The sequence below is a fragment of the Lipophrys pholis genome (assembly GCF_963383615.2).
Source record: "Lipophrys pholis genome assembly, chromosome: 1".
Lineage (NCBI taxonomy): Eukaryota > Metazoa > Chordata > Actinopteri > Blenniiformes > Blenniidae > Lipophrys > Lipophrys pholis.
Window position 1 is genome coordinate 29,789,676 of NC_137635.1, and position 25,433 is coordinate 29,815,108.

At 42.2% G+C, this 25,433-nt stretch overlaps 1 protein-coding gene across 2 annotated transcripts; it reads left to right on the forward strand.

Annotated features, from left to right (window-relative positions):
* The first annotated feature begins 4,089 nt into the window (after positions 1–4,089).
* On the forward strand, positions 4,090–25,163 carry paxip1 (PAX interacting (with transcription-activation domain) protein 1). Of its 2 annotated transcripts, none has more exons than XM_080485012.1 (23): positions 4,090–4,288; positions 7,039–7,173; positions 7,259–7,302; positions 8,229–8,292; positions 8,408–8,518; positions 8,934–9,009; positions 9,204–9,719; positions 11,476–11,588; positions 12,829–13,765; positions 14,216–14,310; positions 14,425–14,520; positions 14,825–14,962; positions 17,266–17,387; positions 17,501–17,685; positions 18,682–18,725; positions 19,857–19,924; positions 20,179–20,281; positions 20,376–20,544; positions 20,826–20,926; positions 22,644–22,778; positions 22,920–22,995; positions 23,971–24,031; positions 24,886–25,163. In XM_080485012.1, the coding sequence occupies exons 1-23, from the start codon at positions 4,208–4,210 to the stop codon at positions 24,899–24,901; spliced, it is 3,486 nt and encodes a 1,161-aa protein (XP_080341138.1). In that variant the 5' UTR covers positions 4,090–4,207; the 3' UTR covers positions 24,902–25,163. The 2 variants fall into 2 exon arrangements, with proteins under 2 accessions (XP_080341138.1, XP_080341139.1); XM_080485013.1 differs by having other exon boundaries at positions 12,925–13,765; positions 24,886–25,156.
* Positions 25,164–25,433: the final 270 nt, after the last annotated feature.

Consider the following 25,433-nt stretch of genomic DNA (forward strand, 5'->3'; position numbering starts at 1 on the left):
GTGGATTTATCACTATGACTGGTATGGACACTGTCATTCAATCAGTTTGACACAGGTATAAGAATGATTTATTATTTGTTTATTTCTATTATCTACTATTTTGTATATAAATATTTGCACAAGTAATTATGGGACAGGGGTATTGATGGACTAATGACGGAGATGGAGAAGAGGTAGTAAATAAGCCTATGATTCGTCCAAGCCTCTTCGAATATGTTTGGTCAATATTTATTTATTAGTTGGTGTTTTGTTTTTTGCTTTGCTTTGTACGGTTCTGTTTGTTGTTTGCTTTGTTTTGTCGTCTTTTTATTTAGTTTTTTATTATTATTTTGAATTAAATTGTCTCCCACATGTTGCAAATAAACGTTGTCACTTCAATTTAAGTCAAAACCAGAATGTGACCCAGAAGGAGAGTTTCCCGAAGAAGGTGAGTTAGAAAATGTTTTGTGTCTGAATATGTGTTGTTACAGTTACTACTGAGCAGCTGAGTGACTGCTAAAGGTTTTCTTATCATATTGAAATTATTCAGTATATCGGTAGTCTTTGTAAGTTTTTATCTCCCTGTGGGAGGGTCAAAGTGAGTATTACTACCAGTGGGAGTGGTTATTTCCCCACATGACATCATGAAGGGAAAATCTCTGAAAAACGTAATTGACAAAAATTATAGGGGTAAAATAATTCACTATTCCAGACAATATTGCATCTGACTTGTAGATAAAAAACAAACTTAAAAGTAACTAAAAACTGAATAAAAACTAAGGTGTTTTTTTTTTTTTTTTTCAAACAATAACTAATACAAACCATGAAATCTCCTTAACAAATAAATTACAACTAGCTCGATTTGAAATAAAAAAGCCAAACTGGGGTAAAAAGCAACCCTAGTGAAAAATTCAAAGCTATTATAACCTTTTAACCATTCATGGAAATGAAGACAGTTTTTGCTGTCGTCAATGTCTTGATGGTCCTTCCACATTGGGCCATGACTCCATTCAGATAACAATAGTTTGCCTTTAATGGAAACAATTGGAAAACAAACACGCAGAAACTAGTTGGTGCGATGTTTCTAGAACAACTCCAAACAGGCCTGTGAGCAGAGAACAGGATGATGTAAACATGTCTGTATTTATTGTGTAGAGCCACTCAGTGTCTTTATGTAAGAATCTGCATGTATGCAGATGATGGTGTAGTAAGTTTACACTTTGTTGGGGAAGAGCTATTAAATTAAAAACAGTGAACAGTACAAACACTTCTTCTCCAATCCTCTATCGTTGTCTGCAATCCATTCATGCATGTGTAAAACAATCTATTGACTATGACTGTTTTTCCTGTTTAGACAGAGAACGAGGCCTGAGCTCATCTAAAAAAATGTCATTTTTCACTACTGTCATGTAAATAAACAACCAAAACATATCAAAAGTTTATTGTTTTCCCTTGAGAATGGCATTTTTTAAAATATCTTTTTAATTTAAATTGTTTTAATGACTGTAATGAGACTCATTTATGTACCTTTTCATTAAGATCAGACATTTCAGTGTTTCCTTTGCACCATTTTTATTGTTGATATACTCAAACATTAACATGACATTTCTCAAAACTTACTGTTACTCTGATTAGCCCTCTAAAACAGACATTTTATAATCGGTAACACATAATATACCAGCTTTGACTCTTTCTGTTGACTTAGTGTAGCTGATTTCATAGGGAAATATCTTTATAATGAACGCTCAGCGTCCAGGTATGTCATCACAGTTCTTCCTGCTGGGTATCTTCAAAGTTCTTTCATCTGAGCAGTCATCGAATGTCCTTATGAAGATACAACTCTCGTACCTGTGAAAGAAAACACCACATGGGTAAACGATCCTTAATCAATCCGCTTCATCATGTCAGATCCGTGCCTAAAGAGAGATGTCTAAATCTAATAGGTGTACGGTCATCTGCTGAGCAGCGTAAATGTAGCTGTCAAATGGCTCGTCCGATTACTGCTCCCGTGGCCAAGTATCACTTTGATCGGGGGGCACGGGGTGACAGGGAAAAAAGAGCAGGACCAACGTCGTGCGTAATGAGCGGAGGTGTGTCGAAAGTGATGCTTTAATTTCATAGTGAGGAGATCAAGAGGCGACCGTCTACATCATTAATGTAGCTGTCAGGAAGCTCCTTCAATTACTGCTCTGGACTCAGTTTGTCAAGGTCTCTCAGAGCTGATGCATCCATGATTCACCGTGCAATGCATAGTGTGTGTGTGTGTGTGTGTGTGTGTGTGTGTGTGTGTGTGTGTGTGTGTGTGTGTGTGTGTGTGTGTGCACCTGCCAGCTGGCTTGACACCTGCTAATGAAGGACGTAATTAACCAGCGCAGGAACAAATTGTAAAAGGAATGACATGTTAGAAAATCAGAATTACACATCCTCCAGCAGAGAAGCAAAACCTTATGGATGGTTGTGACAGGATGTGACGGGATACACACCGACTTTTCTCCAGCGGTGGCGAGAGTGCCGACGTTTAGGATTCAAGTTCAGCAACCCCTCTTACGTCTCTGCCTCTTCTATACCGCCTGTTGAATTTCAGGACAGGTCACCACTTTGGCTCCTTGAGCATGACCCTTGACCCCTACAGTTTCCCAGAGCGCTGTGTACTGTGGCTGCCCACTGCTCTGAGCATGTATTTTTAAGGTTGCCGATGAGTGGGATGGTTAATTGCAGAGATGGAATTGATAAGGTTTGCGTCCTTCTTATTTCTTTCAATTCATTTCAATTATGTTTGTATGGCACCAAAAAAAACACAGTAATTTCTCAGCACTTTCAGAGAAATCCCAGTTGACCATGCGTGAAGCCAGAGTGCACCCTCCACCGCCAGCCCATTAGAGGGCAAACACGCACACACTCACAAATTAGGGTCACTGCAAATCATCCTGAAATATAGGTTTTTAAAATGTTGCTGGAAACCAGAGTGCCTGAAGCTGTGGGATTCAAACCTGCGAGCCTCAGATCCCAAATCAGCTTCTTCAGCCTCCAGGCCACCACTGCTCACATACGAATGATATATATGCCCTGAATAGGAGCTTTATATGTAATGTACATGTAAAGTATATGTACTGTACATAATGTATTGTATATGTACATTATAAGTACTGTAAATGAACTTCATCTGTACTGTATATGCTCTGTTTGAACTGTATTCCATCTTCTGTACCCCTTCATTGTGTTCAGAGTTGTGGGAAGTTTGTTTTTCTTCCCAGCACACTGTTCCATGTTGAGTATGTAACACCGCAGAACAAATACACTTTCTTTTCTTTAATGACTTGCAAGTTTTATTTATTTTTTGAGTTTAGAATCAACATACACTGCATGTTAACAAACATTCAAACCATCAACACCCAAACACCCACAACCAAGAAGGGTCACTCACTCCCAGAAGGAGTTTTGATCTTAATCTATTCTGGAAGACAGTACAGACGATTATTAAGCTGAATGAACCCAATTTCAGCCACCAAATATCTGAGAAGTCACATGGGAGTCAAAACAAATGACTGTTTTTGATGGTCCACGCCAAAATAAGTGACTCTTCTACCTGAAGATGCAAATGATTTGTCATAAAATGATGTGTTTTGCACAATAAACCACAGTTTACATTATTTTTTACAGGCATTTTATGAAGTCCAACTGAATCATATTTGTACTATTAAAGAGCTAAGATCAAGCATTTTAAATCCAAGAATATATTTCACTGCATCACATTGCTGTGTGCTATAGTTTTATTATCATGTTTTAATAATGTGACTTTTTAAGGTCGTTTGTCCAAAATGTCAATAACACTGAAGTGTCCTCAGCGACTGTCAAGTTCCCGTTACACATCTAGATATAAACATTAACTCTCATATTAGAGGGGGGTTACATGTATATTACAATAAACTATGTACAAAATCCTATTTTTGATTTGTAGTTTTTTAGTATTCTTAGACAACTAGCCTTTTAAGACAATACAATTATGTGGAGTAATTCATTATAGGGTTAGATAAAGTTTAATACATTGAATTAAAATTCGTGATATTTTCTGGACTCCCCTGCTAACCTTCACAGAATGCAGCGGTCCAAGGCGCGCTCGGTGATTTGGCGCTGGAGTGTCTCCACATCAAGCAGCAGAGACACTTTACTCCTTCTCAGCTTTGCAGTCTTTTATTAATATCTAATCCTATGAATTCACCACACAGCCATGTCTGGCGAGGAAAATAAGGTTTCCGATGAACTTTTTAAAGATGTCAAATTCTACGTGGTTGGGGACATTGACCAGAAGGTGAGGCTCTGGACGTTAGCTTGTTTTAGCTTTCACAAGTAGCATGCTAACCCGCTAACCCATTCAATCTGAGTGGGGAGCTAGCAGCCGAGCTATCTGGACGCCACCTTACCGGTTGGGCGTTTGTTTTAATTGTAATGTTCTAAATGTTGCTGTGAGGTCTGACAAACTGCTGGCGCTTCGTGTTGACTTTATATTCGCGCTCCCCCCGGCTCTGTCGCTTAGCATTAGCTGTTAGTTTTGGGAGCTCGGCTGCTAGTCTGTCGCCTGGTTTATCACTGCCTCAGCGCTGACATTATTTGTCTTGTCTTGTTCGAAGCACGTCTGCTCTTCTACCTCCGCACAGTTTCTTGTTTGTTGAGATGCGTACTGAAGCGCCCAGGATTACACTGTTATTTAACGACCACATTCTGCTCCATGGGACCTCCTGAGTGCGCACGCGCCGCCGCTTCATCCCGCGCTGTTATTGGAGACCTGTGGCTGGGAGCCGCGCAGCACTTCCTGCCAAATAGTGCTCCCAAGTCGCGCCTTGCTCGCCTTGTTTGTGTTCGTTCTGCAGATGCATGTCAGACCTGTCACATCTCACCCAGCCTTCATATTTCGTCTTCCGTCTGTGATAAGTGACACGTCGGTGCTCCTCAGCGTGAATCTACTGAAGACATTTCAACAAACACAACTGGTTTAAAGAAAGCAACGCACTTAATCCACTGTCAGAGTTTTGAAGTTCTCTCATTGTAACTTCCAACTTTGGATTCTGTAGCAGTGATTGACTTGAGCGATTTAGTTCCAGAGCTGAAAAATATTTTGCTTATATCATCATATGCAACATGCGTTCTATTCCTGTCACAACAGATAGATTATCCTGCCATGCATTGTGCAGTAAATACTCCTAGTAGTACTCCTGTAAAGTCAAAGGGACACACATTTGAATCAGCGATCAGCTTTATTGGCCAGGCATGTTTTACATACAAGGAATTTGGCTTCGGTACAAAAACTGTGCGCGCTCTGTACAAGTGTAAACATCAAATAATAACAATAAACACAAAATGTAAGCAATTAATTGGAGACTAATATGTACAGGGCTAAATAAGATGAGTAGTGCAAATAATGATGAGTAACATGAGGTAGTAAGTATTATAGTACAATATAGAGTGGCGTAGATGGTCGTTAAAATAAATAATATACATATAGGTACAGCCACAGTGACAGTTTGAAGACAAATTAAAAGTATATACTTTGTTTACCTTTATGTTCAACACAAATAATTTTGTTTTTTGCATATTACATGTTTACCTGATACAGTGCAGCCATATTTTAGCTGTGTACATTATCTGTCTCTGCCAAAGGCTTTATAAGTCTTTATATGCTGTACGTGACAAATTTAGTTTTTGCATACGTTAGCCATTTATATTTCAGTGGCAATGACAAACAAGGATTTATATTGTTATTATTGTGTATACTTTAGGATTTTTCTACTTGAGTGATATTTTAAAGTGAGACATGATTATATGGAATTTGTATTTGATAAACAGGTGAGCAAAATTTGATGTCTTTTTTTTTTTTCAATACTTTCTCAACCAACACACATTTCCTTATAGTCCTGTCAAAATTTCTAGGGTTCTTTGTCTACGTCTGATAAGTTACCATATACTAGTCTAACAAGATCAGGTTTTAAATGTGATAATGACTTAATTATGACACCTCTGGATGCATTGGAATAAAATCAACATGGTTTCTAGTTTCATTTGCACAGTTAATCCCAGTATACACTGAAGTAAAACTCAATGATTTTATGAGAAATGTGAAGCAGAACTTTCTTCTATTTTCGCAATTGTCATAAATTCAGAATATCCTGCACAGACAATACCTGTCTCAATTTCCTCAATAACCTATGAAGGTTCGTTTAAAAGCTACGGGAAAAACTGCAGAAGTTCCCAACTATTGTCACCGACCATCATCAGAGATTTGAACCAGATCTTTCTTGATTCGATGAGTAGTGAAGCTTCACAGGGACAAAAGTCACAGTTCTACGTGTTTGTCCAGCTGACTGCACTCGCTCCTTTTAAATGATCTCCTGTGCTGTCACAGACTTTGTTGTACGTTGGTATTTTGCGTGTGGCGGTCGGACTGTTTTTGTAGATATTTTAGCCACTTTGTTGCTAATGCTGTGACGAGATTCACATCTCGTGACATATCCGAGGATTGGGAGCTAATTTTGCACGTTTTGCAGACAGACACATTCAGCATGTGAGGAGTCGCTGCTGACGCTTCAGCGTGGCATTTTTGGTGGTGAAGATGTGAGTTGGTTGTGTTGTAGCGTATTGTGGCGGGGCAGTGTTTGCAAATGGCTTGTGTTTTGTCCATTTCATCCATTTCATCACTCTCATCTTCTTTTTTCTTTTTTAAAATCGCTTCAGTTCCTGTTTGAAAAGCTCGGACTACAGTGCACAGATGTGTACTCCACTGACCAGGGGAACTCACGATCGCTAACTGTTATTGTATCATTTTAACAAATATTAATATTTACCTAAGTATCAATATTTTTGCTCAGCCGTATGGGTTAATATACAACAGCTCAACAATGTCGTTATGTGGTTTTGTTCGAATGTCAAACTCACTACATTGATTAACTGTTTATTAATAAAGCCGATATATATTCTTCTAAATATTTTAAATATTCTGAGTGTCGACAGACATGAATGGTAACTGCTGGTGATTATTTCTGATTGAATCCTCCGCTGCTGTTTCAGGTGGTGCAGCTGCTGAAAGCAGGAAAGGGCAAGGAAGTCTCCTACAATGCGCTGGCTACTCACATCATCGCGGAGGACGGGGACAACCCCGAGGTGGGCGAGTCCAGAGAGGTGTTTGACCTGCCCGTTGTCAAGGTAACAGCCGTGTCTTCTTGTTTTCACACTGAGCGAGAGCAAGCCGAGAGGAAGTGTTTCATTTGCAGTTGACTTTGTTTTTCAGCCGTCGTGGGTCATCCTCTCAGTGCGGTGTGGAGACCTCTTACCGTATCCTTTCACCATAACAGGAGGATAAAGAGCGAATACTATCATCCTAATAACTGGAAAGTTTGCATTTTGTATGAAACTTAGGTCTGCAACCAACAACTATAATATCTGTGGTTTAATCAGATTAAATATAAGATTCTGAATTATTTTAACTCAAGAAAAAACTAAACGTTTGTGGCAAAAGCTTCAGTGAGACGACCACAGACAGACATCAGCGTGAGCATCGTGTTGCAAAGGGGTGAAAAACTTTTCAGAATGTTTCTGGTCCATTTACATGGGAAGTTAAACAGGAGGATTTTTGAAATATTCATTATAATTGATTGTTTCGTTAGCAGCGTTTATGCAGAACCGTGGAAACATCGTAAAAACTTTTAGATTCAACACCTCTAACATTTCTATGTGATATTTGTTAGTTAAACATTAGTAATCCATCAAATTTGTTAAATACAGCACGAGAACCTTGAAAACACTGAAATGTGTGTAGATGTAATAAACCACTTTAAATCCTGACTAATTGGTATTGATCCTGCCTCACTGTCTTCAACCAGACTCAGAAATGTACAAGCTCCCGCTTCATCATTCAATCATTATGATCACTGTGTGATAGTTCACTTTCTTTATAAAGCACATTTAAATCGTGACTAAACTGATTGAACTGAAATAAACACACACCCAAACTCCTAACCAGCAAACATCAGCATGAGGAAGCTACAGATACTTTAGTGAGTCTGTGCCGTGGATGATCCTTCATCCTCATTGTGACTGCGACGTGTTTCCGCTGCTGTAACGTCACTGTCCTGCTCCTGAGCCACACGATCACTGCTACACTTTTTCTCCGGAAAAAGACAGAAAGTTGAGGTTCTCCGTGACGTATTACTGTAAACCTGTTGGCACAGTTGTGATTTCCATAACCGTACCGGCTGCAGAGTCACAGGATTCTCCCCCGAATCAGGACAGATATTCTTCGGTGTGACGGCCTGCCTTCCTCGGGTAAGAGTGTGGACGGTCAAGTGTATCAATACGCTCGACCTCCAGCCGCTTTCACTTTTAAAGGATGTGTGTGTCTGTCAGACGGAGCTCAGAACTCCTGTGTGTTTGTTCACAGCTTCCAGACGACCTGAATGCGCTGTGGGCTTATATCACCTTCTACGGAGGAGAATGTCAGCTCAACCTCAACAAGAAGGTCACACACTTAGTGGTGAAGGAGCCAAAAGGAGTAAGTCCATCTTTTCACTGGACCACTTCATTCATTCGGAAGCATCCGAAGCACTTAAAAAAATAATAAAAAAAATCAATCAAAACACATCTCGACTTTGACACGCTGTGACACAACCTAATGGCGGGATCCATTTGTATTGTCACATAGTTTATGATTTATTTGTAAACCAGTTTTCCTGCATTGAGAAAACAGGTTGTCGAGCAGTACTGAGAGACCAGGAAGTCTGAGTAATAAACATGGCTGATCTGATGGATGATTAGAAATATGCAGGCTACCAGAACAATGTCTGTTAGTTAGACTTTACTTTTAGTGCTGTCATCGGTACCGTTTGTTCTTATGTCGATAAAACATTCCTCAGAGTCTCGACTTATTATTAACTGGTATGTTTGTTTGTTTGTTTGTTTGCCTCCAGGCCAAGTTCGAATGTGCTCTGAAACATCCTGGTATCAAGATTGTGACACTGGACTGGATAACAGACTCTGTGAAAGGTAAAATTGTGTGTTTCACCATCTTTTTCCAGAGAATAATCAGCCGAAATGCCATTTTTCTGGATCTCAACACCACAGAGTGTGAGAGAGAGTTACTGAGCATATCTCAGTGATCTCTTATTTATGTACAGATTTTTAGGAATCACTAACAAAGATATTTCTTATTCTGACTGAGCGTTTCCTGCTCTTCTCAGATAAAACCAAGAAGGACGAGGCGCTCTATCACCCCAGACTGGCGTACGTGGAGCCGGAGGAGGACGAGGAGAGCGAGGCAGACTCCTACGATCACTCTCACTCAGGCAGCTACAGCCCGCGAAGGTCCCGCATGACCAGCGGCGGCTCGTCCGGCGAGGAGTCCAGCCCCCGCAGGCGGCCGGGACCCAAAAGGCTCAACTCCATCTCGCCGACGTCCTCCCCGCGCAAACCCGAGCGTCGCAGCGAGCGCATGTTTGACGACTCCGACGACGACTCCTCCACCGAGAAGGAGGGGACCAACCTCAACTGGACGCCGGCAGAGGTCGTCACGCCGACGGCCCCCGCTCCCACCGGCACGGCGCGGCGGCGGACCGGGCCGCCCGGCATCAAGGACCCGGTGTCGTCCAACAGCAGCGGGCTGATCAACCTGTGTGCCACCGTGCCGCCGGTCCCTGGAGGCGCCGTGGCTGCTGAGGCTCGCACCGCTGCCGCCATCGGCCACGCTGCACAGCAAGGTCAGAGCGGCTGCTCAAACATCACGGTCACTTCTGTCAAACGTGGTTCAACTGCTGACGAAACAAAATCAGGACCTTTATTTCTCACATACTAAAACAATCCTGCTCCTCTCAGAGCGAATGATGGTGAAATCTTCTTTATTCACGTCGTTTCTCCTTTTACCTCGCCGATACTTTGAATATATAAATAATCTGAACAGCTCCTCAAATCTGCAGCCACTTTCTGCAATTGATTCCTGATTGTTCCTTTCAAATCAAAAGGTTTCTATCTGTTCTGATCTGTGAATCAGTCATTATTAAAGGCCACTTTACTTCACTGTCACCGTTTTGGCAGTGATGCAGAAGTCAGTGTAACGCTCTGTCGAATATTCAGCTCCAAGTGGCTCGGGATGAAAGAAGAGGGCTGTCAGTTAACTGAGGGGCTGCCTCCATTTCTGATCCATGATTCATAAAAAGCTTCATTTGTGGGCTTTCAGCATATGGAATAATCTATCAACGAATTAGTATCATTCTCTAAAGTCAAAGGTTATTCTACATGTTGACACGCTCGATAAATACTGTTTTGGCTGTTTGGCTTGACACTTTCTCTTATTTAAAATGCTCCACTCTCCGTCTGTGTAAACAAGAAAAACACAACTTTCCTGCAACACACAGTGCAGCACACATGCACTGACAGACCCAAAACAAGACGGACAGATGCCAGAGTGTTTGTGTTGTTGAGACTTTTAATTTACTTCACCGTCATCCGGATCAGCAGACACATTTCCTACAGCACCAACTAGTGGCCTGGCCTACAAATTACAGTATTTAAAGTTATTGCAACGATCTATTGCACTTTAATATTTATTATTAGCTATTGCAATTCAGTCCAATACGGAAGAGTTTTAGGGCCACTGAAGAAAAAAAAAAATTTGGAGGCTAATAAAAAAAAAAAAAACCTTCGTGGCCTCAGAAAAAGTCGAAAATCTAATTCGAGATTTATTTTTTTCACGGTGGAAAAAAAAGTCTGTCCATCCACATGCCAGCGCGTGTGACTGCTTCCTCAAAATGCATATCAGGCGGTTTAATAAAGTGATGAAAAGATGCTTCAGGACAGAATGTCCCTCATAAACACGGTGCAGTTATCATCAGTATCAGGACTAGAAGAGACAGAGCAGCCTGCTGCCTGGTTCCGTCGCGGAAGTTCATCGAGTACGAAGGACAAAGGCACGGATCCCGGGCTGCTTATTTAAATGTGTTCTTATTAATCAAGGAAATCCTGTGTAAAATCACATGTCCATAAGCAGTAAGCAACCCGATATAGTCAGAATTAAGTGATTTAATGTGAATTTACATCTACGGGCAAATGATGAGGGATGGATAGACATCTCTCCGTGAAAAATAAATAAATCTCGAATTTGATTTTCGACTTTGTTTGAGGCCACAAAGGTTTTTTGTTTTTTTTAGCCTCCGAATTTATTTTTTTCTTCAGTGGCCCTAAAACTCTTCCGTAAGTCCAATCTGTTTTACAAAATCTGCATTTTATCTTCAAAACTTGACTACAGTAATCTGCATTTTTATCATTTTACATTTTACTGTTAATATAACAGTATATAATAGGTAAAATGATAAAAAGTTTAACGGTAAGACTTGACATGTTTAACAGTGTTAAATGTGTCAACTCTTAACGTTAAACTTCTATGAGTCATAAGCTAGAAGATATTTCCTCAGAATAGCAGCATGTTTAACGGCTGCACCTCTCTTCTCTCTGCTTCAGGCGTACCCGTCCAGGAGGGCCTTCCAGGATGGAGCGCAGCCGCGAGAACGCTTCGGAATATCACCAACAACTCCGACATGCAGCCAGTCAATCGGCCGGCCAACGTAGCACATGTAAGAACAAAACAACACCGCTCGGTCCGACTGATTTCTTTAATGTTATTTCTTTTCCTCCTGAATCTCTGGTACCCAGTTTTTCCTGCAGCTCTTGTAGTAATGAATTAATTAAACAAGTGGATCTATTTGTATCGTACAGATCACTCGTCTTTTCCATAATATGAAACTTTACCTTGCAAAAGAATGACAACTCTTCCATTCAAGTGAAAGTGTTCACAGCAAGTGATGATAAAAGCCAAGAGAGAACGAGAGACGCGTGAAATTTAGACACTAACTTGACGCCATGTTCACACTTCTGTGCACGAAACTGGAAAATTGTTTTGGCTTTGCTCGAGCTGACAGACGCCTCTTTAATGCACCGACACACTTCCGGACCGTCAAATATAAAAGTGGTCGGTTAATACCTTGAGATAAACACTACAAGAGAAATTTGACTGAAATATTCAGCACTGAGGACTCTCCTTACCAAATCCTCAGTTTAGCCCCTCATGACCACAGTGACGCTGACATCAGGCCGCCTGCGATAGACTCGTCAGCTTCACACTAGACACAAAAATGCAAGACTGCATCAGCAAATAAGCAACAGTTTTCACTTGGAATTACGCCCGGCTCTATGTTGTATAAACTCCCAATTAATTTGTGTCAAACTTTGCTGAACTTCCCTTTTAGGACAAACATTAATTACAAACTTATAACCGTTTTGAAACTGATGCACGTATGTTGTGCAACAATTCTGCGAGTCTTCTAAGAATCCTTGACCAATTTAAATACAGAGATTCTCTTCACTTTGCGATGATTCTACCATCAGACATCAGGGACAATCGAGCTAATGAAAAGTGTAGAAACTGCTGGATGAAGCCCACACCACCCTTTTGAAGGCTCAATTCCAACACTTTCTAATTCATATAAACTAAATTCAAAAGGACTCCAGACAAGGTTATTAAAATCAGCAATTACTTGCTGAGATCTGTGAAATTTTTGACTATATCTTGAGCGTGCAAGTCCAAGCAACATGTTAATGGGGACCTGTCTGAAGCGCGACCCTGCGGATGTTTCAAAGTATTTAGGAAACTCCTTCCTGAATTACATTTGCAATTTGTAGCAAATCAGTGGGCCAGAATGAGCAGTGTGACTGGTGTCTTTAATGTGTAGCATCAATGTGTATCGCCGGACGCATAGAAACTGTTGGCTCATGTGATGTAGAAACTTTTGTTTACCTTTCCCACCGATCATCCAGAATCTCACAGCCAATCAGACAAAGCCATTGGACCAGCAGACCAATCAGAGCCATGCTCAGACTCCGAACAGTACCAACCCTCTTCTATTCAATCAGACCAAGCTGACGGCGCAGCCGCTCACCGCCGAGCAGCAGCAGCAGTTACTACAACAGCACCAGTCACACCAACAACAGCAGCAACATCCGCAGTTACCGCCGCAGCAGCAGCAGCATCCCATGATTCACTTCCAGCAGCAGCAGCAGCATCAGATGATGCAGCTTCAATCCCAACAGCAACATCAACAGCAGCAATCTCAGGTTGCACAACAAGGCTTCCAACAGTTGCCCCAACAGCAGCAACAGTTTCTGCACCAACAGCAAATGTTTTCACAGCAGCAGCAGCCGCAGCCGCAGCAGCTGCAGCCGCAGCAGCCACAGCAGCCGCAGCAGCCACAGCCACAGCAGCAGCAGCAGCAGCAGCAGCAACAACAACACGCCTTCTCCCAGCAGCAGCTGCGGCCCCAGCAGCAGCTCCTACGACCCGGCCTGCAGCAGCTCCAGCAGCAGCAGGCGCTGCAGCAGCAGCTCCAGCAGTTTCAGCAGCAGCAGCGCATGCAGATGTTGCAGCAGCAGCAGAATCAGCAGCAGCTGCAGAATCAGCAGCAGCTGCACCAGCAGCATCTGCAGCAGCAGCAACAACAACAACAGCAGCAGCAGCAGCAGCAGCAGCAACAACAACATTTCCTTCAGCAGCAGCACATGCAGCAGATGCAGAAGCAGCACCTGCAGAACCAGCAGCACCAGCAGGTTCTGCAGAATCAGAACCAGCAGGCCCTGCAGCAGCAGCAGCAGCAACAACATCAGCAGCAGCAGCAGCAGCAGACCACAACGCTGCAGCCACAGCTCCAGCAGCAGCATCACATCGCCCAACTGTTTGGACACGAGCCGGGACAAGAGAGTGAGTATGATGACTGTCGGCGTCAGACTACTATCACTTCACAATGCAATGTCCTGTTTTGGTCCAGAGTGTAATATCACATCACCTCCCACCATGAGCTGCTTGTTGTGTCTCCTCTTGTTGAAGCGACACTCAACAGCATGTCACATCAACATTTCCAACCAAAAATAGTCCCAAATTATTCCTCCAGCGGCTCTGAAGGCGCCGTTATGACTCGCGTCTCTCTCCAGCTTGGTTGCTTGAGTGTTATGTTGCTATGTACACATTCCAAAGAGCACAAACACCTCAACATCACTTGAAATGTCTATCACAAGACATATTACAATCACAATAATCAACATTAAAGCATGTTTCACTGGCATCATGCAGCTTTAGTGTCGATTTCAATTAAAAGTTGGGCGGGAGCGTTGTGTGATTCACTCAGACTGACGTGTGCATGTTTCCTCTCAGTTCCACCGGACGGCTTCCTGCTGGGCTGCGTGTTCGCCATCGCTGACTACCCCGAACAAATGGCTGACAAACAACTCCTGGCCACGTGGAAGAGGGTAAGACCACCCGTCTGGGACAAATCGACCTGAACGGAAATGTTTTCATCCAGTTTGAAGGAAGTCGGTGAAATGTTCAGAGACAGACGAGTGTTTCCTGAACTCCATCCGCAGGTCATCCAGGCATGTGGAGGAGCTGTGGACTCCACCCTGACCAGCCGCTGCACTCACCTGCTGTGTGAGAGTCAAGTCAGCAACATGTATGTCCAGGTAAGGCTGAGTGGGAGTGACCGTGGTGACAGATCACATGCAGCTCCTCCGCCTCCCTGTCGAGGCTCTTTTATGTAAATAAACAGTTTTTATTGTATTTAAATCTGGGATCTTACAGTTCAAGATGAAAGATGCCACCTGACCCAAGTTTATTTAAAGTGGATGCTTTTAACTGACCTGTGTGTTTGATATGTGGAGAGAATTTAGACAATACGGAATGTTGTTCCCAAAGAACACTTGTTTGATTGTAAAAGTTGAACGTTTCTGCACTAGAAGAAGTCAAAGTCATAATTTTGTGTCTCAGGCTCTGAGAGAAGGGAAACGCTGTGTGACCGCTCACTGGCTCAACACCGTGCTGAAGAAGAAGAGGATGGTTCCTCCTCACCGGACGCTGCATCTGCCCTTCGCCTTCCCTCCTGGAGCCAAACCCTGCTCCCAACACGTACGTAAACACAAACAGCTCCTCTACCTCACAGCGTCGCAGCCCCGTGCCTGCGGGTGTGTTTGATGTAAGGCACAGGCTTTTTCTCGGTTCCCAGCATATATGGGAGTGAAAACATGTTTACAGTAAGCATCGTTCTCACAGGATTTTAAAAAGTCTTAAAAGTATTGAATATACATATCAGCATTTGATACCTTAAAAAAGTCTGAAAAGCGTATAAAATTTGATATTGCAGGTCTTAAGTTTTGTAAAGCTGCTGTGAATAATCGACACAATTGAAGATTTTCTGAGTGCTGGTTAAACCTGCTCCTCTTCCTCCTCCTTCACTGGTTTGATATGAAAATAGCGGCGGCAGGTGTGACGTGTCCACGAGAGCGTGTGCGGCGTCTATCAACGCTCTGCCGTGTGCCGCCACACCCTCTCCAGCTCGCTAATGATTCTTTAATCATCATACTGTGTGAGCCCTGAATCTCTTTAGCATGTAGCATCAAGTCACGTGCTGCACCTGATTGGACAAACGCGTCTCGGCGACCCGTGCTACTCTGCGTCTGATTGGTTAATACTTGTTACACTCTCTAATCTGATTGGTTAATGTCTATGTTTACCGCGCAGCATCAGAGGCAGAGTAGGGCGGGTCATGACGGAGTATCGCTAACTGCTAAAATATACCGAGATCATGTGACAATGAGCAAATATTGTGGATGGATTTTCACTGAATAGAGTCATCTTATATTCAACTGTTTCTAAAAAAAATTAAAAGTGTTTCTGTGCTGCTTTAAAAGGCCTAAATTGAGTGTGAACCCACTTCTCCAAGATCAATACACCACTGAACGGAAGTACATGATTATTAATGAAGAGCAGTGATAGCCTGTAGTTTTTGTTAAGTCTTTAGAAAAGCGGTGATTGTCTGGATGATAAGCAGGTTACTTAGATTGTTTGGCTGTAATGTTTTAGTTAAGGGGGCCTATTGTATTAATATATGCTTTGTTTTTACTGCTACACAGTAACTATATTTGTAAACTTAGTTGTTTTGTTTATTTGCTTCATTTTATTTAATTGGTGATATTTAATTTATTGTTTACATTTGCTATGGTACAGGTGAGAGTTTATGTTTTGGCCCCTGAGTTGCATTCAAAATAAAATGAACACAAATAACAATCGCCTGATATATATTTTTTCAGATCGTTTAGATTGGTTGATTAATCAAAAGATTAACCGTTAGACAATTTGCCGTTAGTGGCAGCACTAAAGTTTTGTCACCATAGGTTTTTCGCTGTATTGTGTTTAAATGTGTCTGGGGAAATGTCCAAACTGCAAAGGAAGTAACATCAATGAACCCGATTCCACTTAGTAAACAATTTGTGCTGACTTTGCAGCTCCCTGTGAAAAATGATCAGCCACATTCAGCCCAACACCCACAGACATAATATATGATTATGTCTATGTGTGCAGCCATCAGTCACTCGCGTATTGTCTGAGAAAGCTGATTTTGGAAACTTTGTCGGACGGCCCGTTAGCGAGAAGCATGGGGAAGTGCAAATTTAATAATAATACCTAGTTGGAGAAAAGAATAATTCTTGATCTGGTCAACACCAGTGGAGGCGAATGTCTCGCCGCACCTTGTACAAGAATTCAATTCAATTTAACTTTATTTATATAGCACCAAATACAACACAGTCATTTCCAGAGAAACCCAACAATCAAATCCAATTAAACTTGGAACAGTGGGAATCAAGCGTGGCCGTGAAGATGGGCATTAAATTCAGTTCTAAGTAGTCTTAAAAGTTCTTAAATTTAACTTGTAGGAACTGAGAGTAAGACATGCTGACCAGGAATCCTTACAACAGATGTTGTTGGTTCCAAAATTAACTTCAATAAATAAGGTTTTCCTTTTTTTTTTTTGTTTTTTTTTTTATAGAAAAAGCTAAAATGAGCTACAAACCATAAAACATTCACTCCGTCATTTTTGTCTTTATGTTGTGCTGCTGTAGGTGTGGCAACTGTATTTAGTATGGATGTGGGATGTGTCGGGATATAAATGGTTGAAAGTCTGACCAATCACTCCTGAACTGAAATATTAGTTGGTAAAATAAGATGCCAGTTATCTGTCCTGCACCCGCCCACCACTAGAGGTCAGACACTTGAGCACCCGCGTAAACAGCTTCTTTAATCCTGTGGAGAAGAAGTGATGTTGATTCTTTTAAGCAGGACTATAAAGCAGCATGTTCATCTAATAAATGTACAGAACACTTCAACCTTGGAGCCACACTTTGGATGATGACCAGCCTCCTGTTTTCTCTCAGATCATCTCGGTGACGGGCTTTGTGGACGCTGACAGGGACGACCTGAAGCTGATGGCGTACCTGGCCGGCGCCAGACACACTGGATATCTGTGTCGCAGTAACACTGTACTCATCTGCAAGGAGTGAGTCCCCAGTCGGCCATTTCTCACTGGAGAAACGGAAACGTGCTGAAAACATCAGGTCATTGGAGTCGCATATCCAGTTTCATTTCAGCTCAGGTGTTTTCCCTCCTCAGACCCAGCGGGCTCAAATATGAGAAGGCCAAGGAATGGAAGATCCCATGTGTGAACGCCCAGTGGCTGTGTGACATCCTGTTGGGAAACTTCGAGGCTCTGCGGCAGATCCAGCACAGCAGATACTCCATCTACACACACCCGGAGCCTCTGGTGCCGAGCCCGCAGCTGGTCCAGAACCTGCTGGGTACGTCTCAGGAGGCAAAGCCTGCTCACACACACACCGTAGGACAGACGCTGAGACACTCCAGCGCTGCATGATTCAATTCTGCTGCACTTTGATCAAAACAAGCTCAGTCCGATAAAAACACTGAAAGACTGGAAAATCAGACCCTGAAGATTTTCCAGGGTGTGTGAGGGTGTTGCACAGCAGTGGGTGGCAGGCCTCCTCTAGGGGGCGCCAGAGAGCATTGAACTGGTGGCAAACGGGAACAGGGATGCTTATTTCTTTAAAACTTTGAGCAGAAATCAAAAAATCAAGATAAAAATAAGAAGGAATAATCGGAGGGTAAAATGATCAATTATTTTATTAAAACTTTTTTTTCTACTGTTAAATGTATAGTAAGTGTAACAGATACTAAATTTAAACCATAAAAAAATGTTTTGGTGCCGGAAATAAGTGCAGCTGTTGTGACAGTTGACATGATATTTCAAAATAAAAGTGTATCTGGGACGTGAAGATTTCTGCCTTTTTAAAGTGAAAACATGAAGTTCAGCAGGCGACCAAGGTGAATCCTCAGTCTAACATAAAAGATAGGGAATGAAAGAGCAGTGCAAAGGTACAAAAATATAAAACTCCTGCTGCCACAAGGTGGCGCTATGACTGAATGGACATAAGCATATGGAAGTGATCAGGGCAGGACTTTAGATTGTTTATATTGGCCAAATTAGAGGTCTGGAGGATTTATCTCCTGTGAGGAACAGTAAATACAGTTAACGCAGAGTGTTGGACTTCCTGTTGGACTTCCTGTTGGACTTTGCTTCAGGAGTTTCATGGCTGAAGGTGAAGCGTGCTGCCCGCAGTCGATGTTACAAACGTGGCCGTCAAATATGTAGCGGCTCCGGATGTAAAAGCAAAACAAAAGAATGAAGTTTAATAATAATTCGAGGCTCTTTATGCTTTCTGTTGCTGAAACTGTGACCAGGTGACGTGTCTCAGTGTTAAACTCTGTTTCCTCTCCAGGTGCCTGGAGGACACCAGTCAAAGTCTCTCCTGAAGCTTTAGTGGTGAGTCGAGCCTCTTCTTCATTTCATGAACCCCGTTTATGTTTTCTGACGTGTGATTGGTCAAAGGAAGTTGAGTAAACATTCCAACAAAACTCTCGATGACGTCATAATGAAGAATTATGTGTCTGTCAGTCATGAGGTCTTTGGTGAGTTGTCATTTATAAATGTAAAAAGCCGTCACAGTGTTCAAACATAAGTCTTTTTGTGTTAAAATGATAAACACTGTATTGCCAAAGGTGTTTGCTCAGCTCTTCAAATGATTGATCAAGATCAATGACCTCTGAATACAGGATATTTCTACAAACATCAGTGAAGGAATGTGTCGCTCTCAGGAGCTCAGTGAATTCCAGCGTGGTGCAAAGACAGGATGCACAAATTAGTGATCAGAGCCGCTTCAGGCGCGGAAACACCCGAACCTGCGGCGTTGCTAAAAGATCCGAAGAAGAGAAATGACTTCATGAACATCTGGTCATATTGGAGGAAATGCCAGTGAGAATGGAATAGTTAAGAGTTTAAAAGTCATGATTATAATCGATAATATAATCAATTAATAACATCGATTAAGTCACACATTGTCAGAAATAAATGCAGTGCAAATGCAACCAAAACAGTAAATGTGAAACGTTTGACGATCGCAGGAACAAATATGAGGTTCAACCTGCTTGATTCATCTTTCAGAGGAGATCTGGAGGATGTATATTTATAGTGAGCGACTAAAGACTTTCTAAACTGATAAACCCTATAACAATAATAATAATAAACACAGGGAGGACTCATGAAATAAATGTTATCTTTAAACAAATAATTAGATTAAACTTTCAAATAAAATTTTCAGTTCTGAGAAAATGTTTCAAGTCCTTTTATGTAAAATGAAAAGGGGCAGAAGATCATTTTATTTAGTGATTATCAATAAGAGGTAAGAATAAAAAACATGAAAGGAAAACAAGCAGTTAAAAACTATGTAAAAGAAAAATGGGAACTGAGGAGCAACAGGCTCGGCAATAGTGAGTAAAATGTAAATTCTGCTGACGGAGGTTCTTCTGGAGAGTTTCTTTGTCGCTGCAGCTGAAGGAGAAGAAAGAGAAAGAATTTATCCCGTGTGAATCGTTTGCTTTTCTTTCTGCTCTTCAGAGTCTGCAGCTGCTCCAGAAGCAGAAGATCTCAGACGCCACAAACCCTCCGGCAAACAAGAAGGCCAGGTCAGTCCAGAGCCCCAGAGCCGCCACACACACCTTCACATGCTCTGTGCTGATGTGTGTGTGTGTGTGTGTGTGTGTGTGTGTGTGTGTGTGTGTGTGTGTGTGTGTGTGTGTGTGTGTGTGTGTGTGTGTGTGTGTGTGTGTGTGTGTGTGTGTGTGTGTGTGTGTGTGTGTGTGTGTGTGTGTGTGTGTGTGTGTGTGTGTGTGTGTGTGTGTGTGTGTGTGTGTGTGTGTGTGTGTGTGTGTGCGCACAGAGTGGAGGACATCCAGTCTCCCAGTAAGAAGCTTCCTCCCGAGTCGACTCCTCGAGTCTTGTTCACGGGCTTCGAACCGGCTCAAGTGCAGCTGTACACAAAGGTAATCTGATTACTCAGAAGAGTCCTAGTGTCTGTGTGTGAGAGTGTGTGTGTGTGTGTGACTAACATGTGTGTGTTCCCCGCTCTCTCTGCAGACGCTCCACGCTCTGGGCGGAGAAGTGGCAGACAGCAGTCAGAAGGTCACTCACCTGGTGGCCGGCAAGGTGACTCGCACCGTCAAGTTCCTCACCGCCATGTCGGTGGTGCGACACATCGTGAGCCCCGAGTGGCTGGAGGAGAGCTGGAGGAGCCAGAAGTTTGTGGGTAAGTGTGTGGAAACGTTGCCTGCACACTTCTATACAGTACTGTCGCTCCACTCTGTAGATGTAGATGACCCGTCAAAATAAACTACTGAAAGTAAAAGATGAAAGTTATTTTAACATATTTTGATAATTCTGCAGCCATAGAATCCTAATCTGTGTGTGTGTGTGTGTGTGTGTGTGTGTGTGTGTGTGTGTGTGTGTGTGTGTGTGTGTGTGTGTGTGTGTGTGTGTGTGTGTGTGTGTGTGTGTGTGTGTGTGTGTGTGTGTGTGTGTGTGTGTCAGACGAGCAGAGCTACACCCTGCGGGACGCTGAAGCGGAGGTTTTGTTTGGCTTCAGTCTGGAGGAGTCGCTGAAGAGAGCTCACGCTGCTCCGCTCTTCAAGGTGAGACGACAACAAACAATCACTGTTTTCTTCAGGTTTTATTTTAGAACTTTACTTTCACTAAAAATTTACCCACTTCTTTTTTTTTTTTCCTACTTTTGTCTCTTTGCTACATTTTGTACCGTAGTTTCTGGACTATTGAGCGCAGCAGAATATTAACCCCACACACCAAATTGAAAAAGAAAAGAATAAATGTGGACATTTACAAGCCGCCGAGTTCCACATTGTAACAGGGAAGGACTGTCATGGCAGAGATTGTGTGTGTTTTGTTTTGTTTTGTTTTTAAGAAAAACACATTTTACACACGGCTTTTATGGACGGGCGGCGGACGGGAGGGAGAGAGAAGGCCACTTTCTTTCTTTCTTTTGAGGGGTGGGAATGGTAGGGACGGGCTGGAACCGGCAGATGCCGGTTGTCCAAGTGAAGAAGAAGGGAAACAGTCATCAGGGATGTTGAGAGCTGTGCGAAACAACGTAGATTGATAAAAACCAGCGGTAATACAACTTTATGGATGCAAACTTCCGTTAAAGAAGAAGAGGAGTAAGAAGGCCGACATTGAAAAGTGAATTACACCAAAGATACACAAACACTGAGGGTTTATCTCTGTTGATAAAGTATTTTATCAGTTATTTCCTGATTGTGATTCTGAGGAGGAAGATTTTCCTCGGAGGAAGACGATTGGGGGGTCAGCCAGTAGGTCGGAGTTACGTGATGCACCTGAACGCATCACCCATGTGTCGGTGGCATGAAGCTCGTTATCACGTAAAAGTCCAAAAATTAGCTGCGTCATTGTTTAAGCCGCCGGGTTAAAAGCGTGTGGAAAAAGTAGCTGTTTATAAACCAGAAAGTACGGTATGTACTTTCTGCACAATGCAACTATTGGAAAATAAACTGCAGTTCATTTTTATCACAACGCAGTTAAAGCTTTAAGGTGCGTTTACATGTAATGACGACAAGTTAAGAATAGCACGGGTCTCAGTTCCGGACCGCGGAGCGCGACTTTGACCTGAATGATATGATTCAGAGCCGAGGCGCTACGCGCCGTCACAGACAGTCGCGGCCTTTTATCCTGCGTTACAAATACTAGCACGAAACGGTGGCGGATCATCACGAGTCATTACGTCACTGCGAATGCACACGGCTGCACTTCGTCCCTTTCTCTCACCAATCACTGGTGGATTTTGCTACGAGCGCCGTGGGCAGCCGCCCAGAGCTCAATCTGTGAAGGAGCGCACGAGAGGAACGGAGAATCACCGTCTCAGATGCGTCTCGTGGCGGCGCGGGTGTTCTCCCAGGGCGGGGTTAGGGGTTATTCTACGGTCATTCCACCACCAGCTGCTGAACAGTTCACACACTCCGGATCGCTCCACATCCAGAGGAATGCCATCGAGTTATGCAGAGGAAGACGCTGCCGTGGAGTGAATGCTGTCACGCTGTATAAAGCATCAACACGCATCACAACTAATCCACACACTCAGTGGTGAACTTCACGTATCGAGGCGAGTCTTGTTATTCAAGATTTTTTTGGCAGCGAAAGAGAAGCTCCAGGAATAACAGGAATGTCACACCGTCACCGACACGTCCATTTAAGAACCTTATCCAGACGCTTTAGGTCACATGACGGGAACATGATGCTCCCTGTGTGTAAACGCACCTTCAGATCAGACGAGAAATAAAACCTTACATTTATCGGTGAATGTCCCTGTTTGTCACATAGGGGAAGTACTTCTTCCTGACGCCCGGGATCTGTCCCAGCCTGTCCACCATGAAGTCCATCCTGGAGTCTGCTGGAGGGAAACTTCTGGCCAAGCAGCCGTCGTACAGGAAGATCATGGAGCACAAACAGAACAAGGTGTCTGAACAAACCACCGCCCCTTTAAGAAAGGCAGCGGAACCTTTTCTCCTTCCCGCTAAAGCTGCGGAACTCTTCAAAATAAGAGCTCTGGGCAGCTCCCAGTAGTTGTAAACGTTTCCTTTGTTGGTTGTGTTGCAGAACCTTCCAGAAATCATCTTAATTTCCTGTGACAACGACCTTCACCTGTGTCGGGAATACTTCTTAAAAAACATCGGTAAGAGAATCGCAGGACGCCTGAGAGTCCGGCGGCTTTTAACTTGGAGTCATTTACAATCCAGATGTTTTGCCTGGAAACTGAAGACTCAGACAGCCGGGATGGCGGCGGCTGAAGCATTGAAGCGTCGTAGCGTTGTAGCGCAGCACGCTGCAGTGTACCGGAGATCCAGACCTAGAGGTCTGCAACCTGCAGCTCCAGAGCCCCATGTGGCTCTTCAGCCGCTCTGGAGCGGCTCCATGAAGCTTTCGCTATATTATACGACACTAAACATTTTGTTTTTTCATTATTATTTATTATTATTATCATTTTATTTATTCGATTTCCACAATAGTGTTCAAACGTGGCCTAATCTCCAGAATAAAAGCAGCTAAATGATTTAAAACAGCCAGAATAGAAGGATTAGCTAAAAGCTAAAAAAAAGATGTAAAGCGACTTTACAAAAATTATACAAATTAAAACTATTAGAATTGCTCGTATAGCTTTTATTGTTGTTTTTGTTTTGTTTTTTTACACGAAAAAAAAAATAGAAATGGAAAAAGGAGATGACCAAAAAACATAATAAAAAAAGAGGGAAATTGAAAAAGAAAAGAAGAAAAATATTTGAAAAAAATCTTCCCTCTTTTTTTTTTTTTTTAAAGTTTGCTTTGCTCAAACGGCTCCAATGATTAGAATCGATCGACTAAAGAAAAAGGCTGGAGCAGAAAAATACATTTAAAAAAAAAAAATAGAAAAATCTGTAGAAATGGCAAGAAAAGCTACAATTTTAATAAAATATCTATAAATGGGCCTTTTTATTATATAAAAGTTTCCTTCTTCTTCATTTCAGATATTTCTCTTGTGTTAAAGCTGCAGACAAACTTTTATTTGCTGTGAAATCCTGAAAACGGTTCATTTGTTTATAAAAGTTGCCGCCCTGAACGAACCTTCTCACAGTTTTCTACGTTTCTCTCACACCCGATGTTTTCTGTCCAGACGTCCACAACGCCGAGTTCGTCCTGACCGGAGTCCTCACGCAGAAGCTCGACTACGAATCATATCCTTTTCTCTCACTTCTAAACTGACCGGTCCTCTCTGATGTGGCTCAACAAGTTGGATGTTTTATTTGTACAACACTATTACACTCACTACAGGTACAATACTTTGGATGAAGCTCCGTCGGGTTTTTAACGTTGCTGTTGCTAGGCAGAAACAATGGGTGCTAAAGGAAGTCGGTCACCACTTAACATGGCCACCACTTGATCCGAAACACCAGGGGTCAAAACACAACGTGCATTAATGCCCTTTTGTTTTCTTTTTTTTAATCAAATTTAAATATGATTTCAATAATGTATTCGGATATTTTGAGATACATTTGTTATTTATTTTTCTTGTTTACAAGCTAAAGTTTCATTCTCTGCAAGAAAAAATGAAAAAAAAAGGGACGTTTCCGCTCGATTAAATCTAAAATATTAGTAAATTTCACTGCTTGATGAAGCTATTAGAGTTGAGCTTTTTTCCACTATAAGTTTTAGTTTTGAGAAGCAGCGCTGTGTCATTTTGGCATTTTTGTTTTTAGAAAAGCAGGTTTGATCAGAGACGGATGTTTTTAACAGATAACACAGAGAACGTTTCCCTCATGATTTTCTTTTTTAAAGAAATACTGAACAGATGAGTAGAAATAGCTTCTTATACTTATTTTTTGAACACACTTTTATAATTGAAATTCAGTTTGAGTTTTTTTTACGATGACTTGGCGGATATTTGACGTCAATATTTGTCTTGTGTTCTTTGTTGCCAGTTGATCAATAAATCATCTCCTGATCAGAAACACGTGAATAAAAATCCCTCCAGTGGGAGTTCTAGGACACGCGACGGCACTGAAACATTTCTCTCCTTAACACTCAACACATATAAATTCACTTGATGGTGCAGCAAAGGAGGAAGACGAGGAGGAAGAGGACTTTTTTTTAAATGTTTTTAATCCGTGCATAGATCTGCAGTCTTTTTGTAGCTCTTTGTTACTCGTTTGACAATAAATAAATAAATAAATGGATGTTATTTTTGTGAAATGATTGTTTAACTGACGGGAGGATTGAATCTTTTCTTCTTATATAGAATGTGTAAAGGCTTCAGTTTGTACACGTTGCTTTTTTGGAATAAAAATACATTTGTGTAAATTAAACTGGAGTTGTTTTGCGGTCATTGGAGTTTTGGAGAAAGAATTCCTGCTTCCTGCTGGAGAACAAAAGCTCTCTGTCACTTCAGAGGTTTAAAAAGCTTCTTGAAGGTTTTCCTCTCGAATTCCTGATAGACTTGATTTAATTAACTGTTAATGAGGGTCTGGGGTAGTTACTGGTGAAGTTCTAATTGCTGGCTGTCAGGCGCGTCGCCCGGGGTCGTGGGGGGGGGGGGGTGGCGCCTGCGGTGCTGCCCTCAAAAAAACTACCTCAGACTGA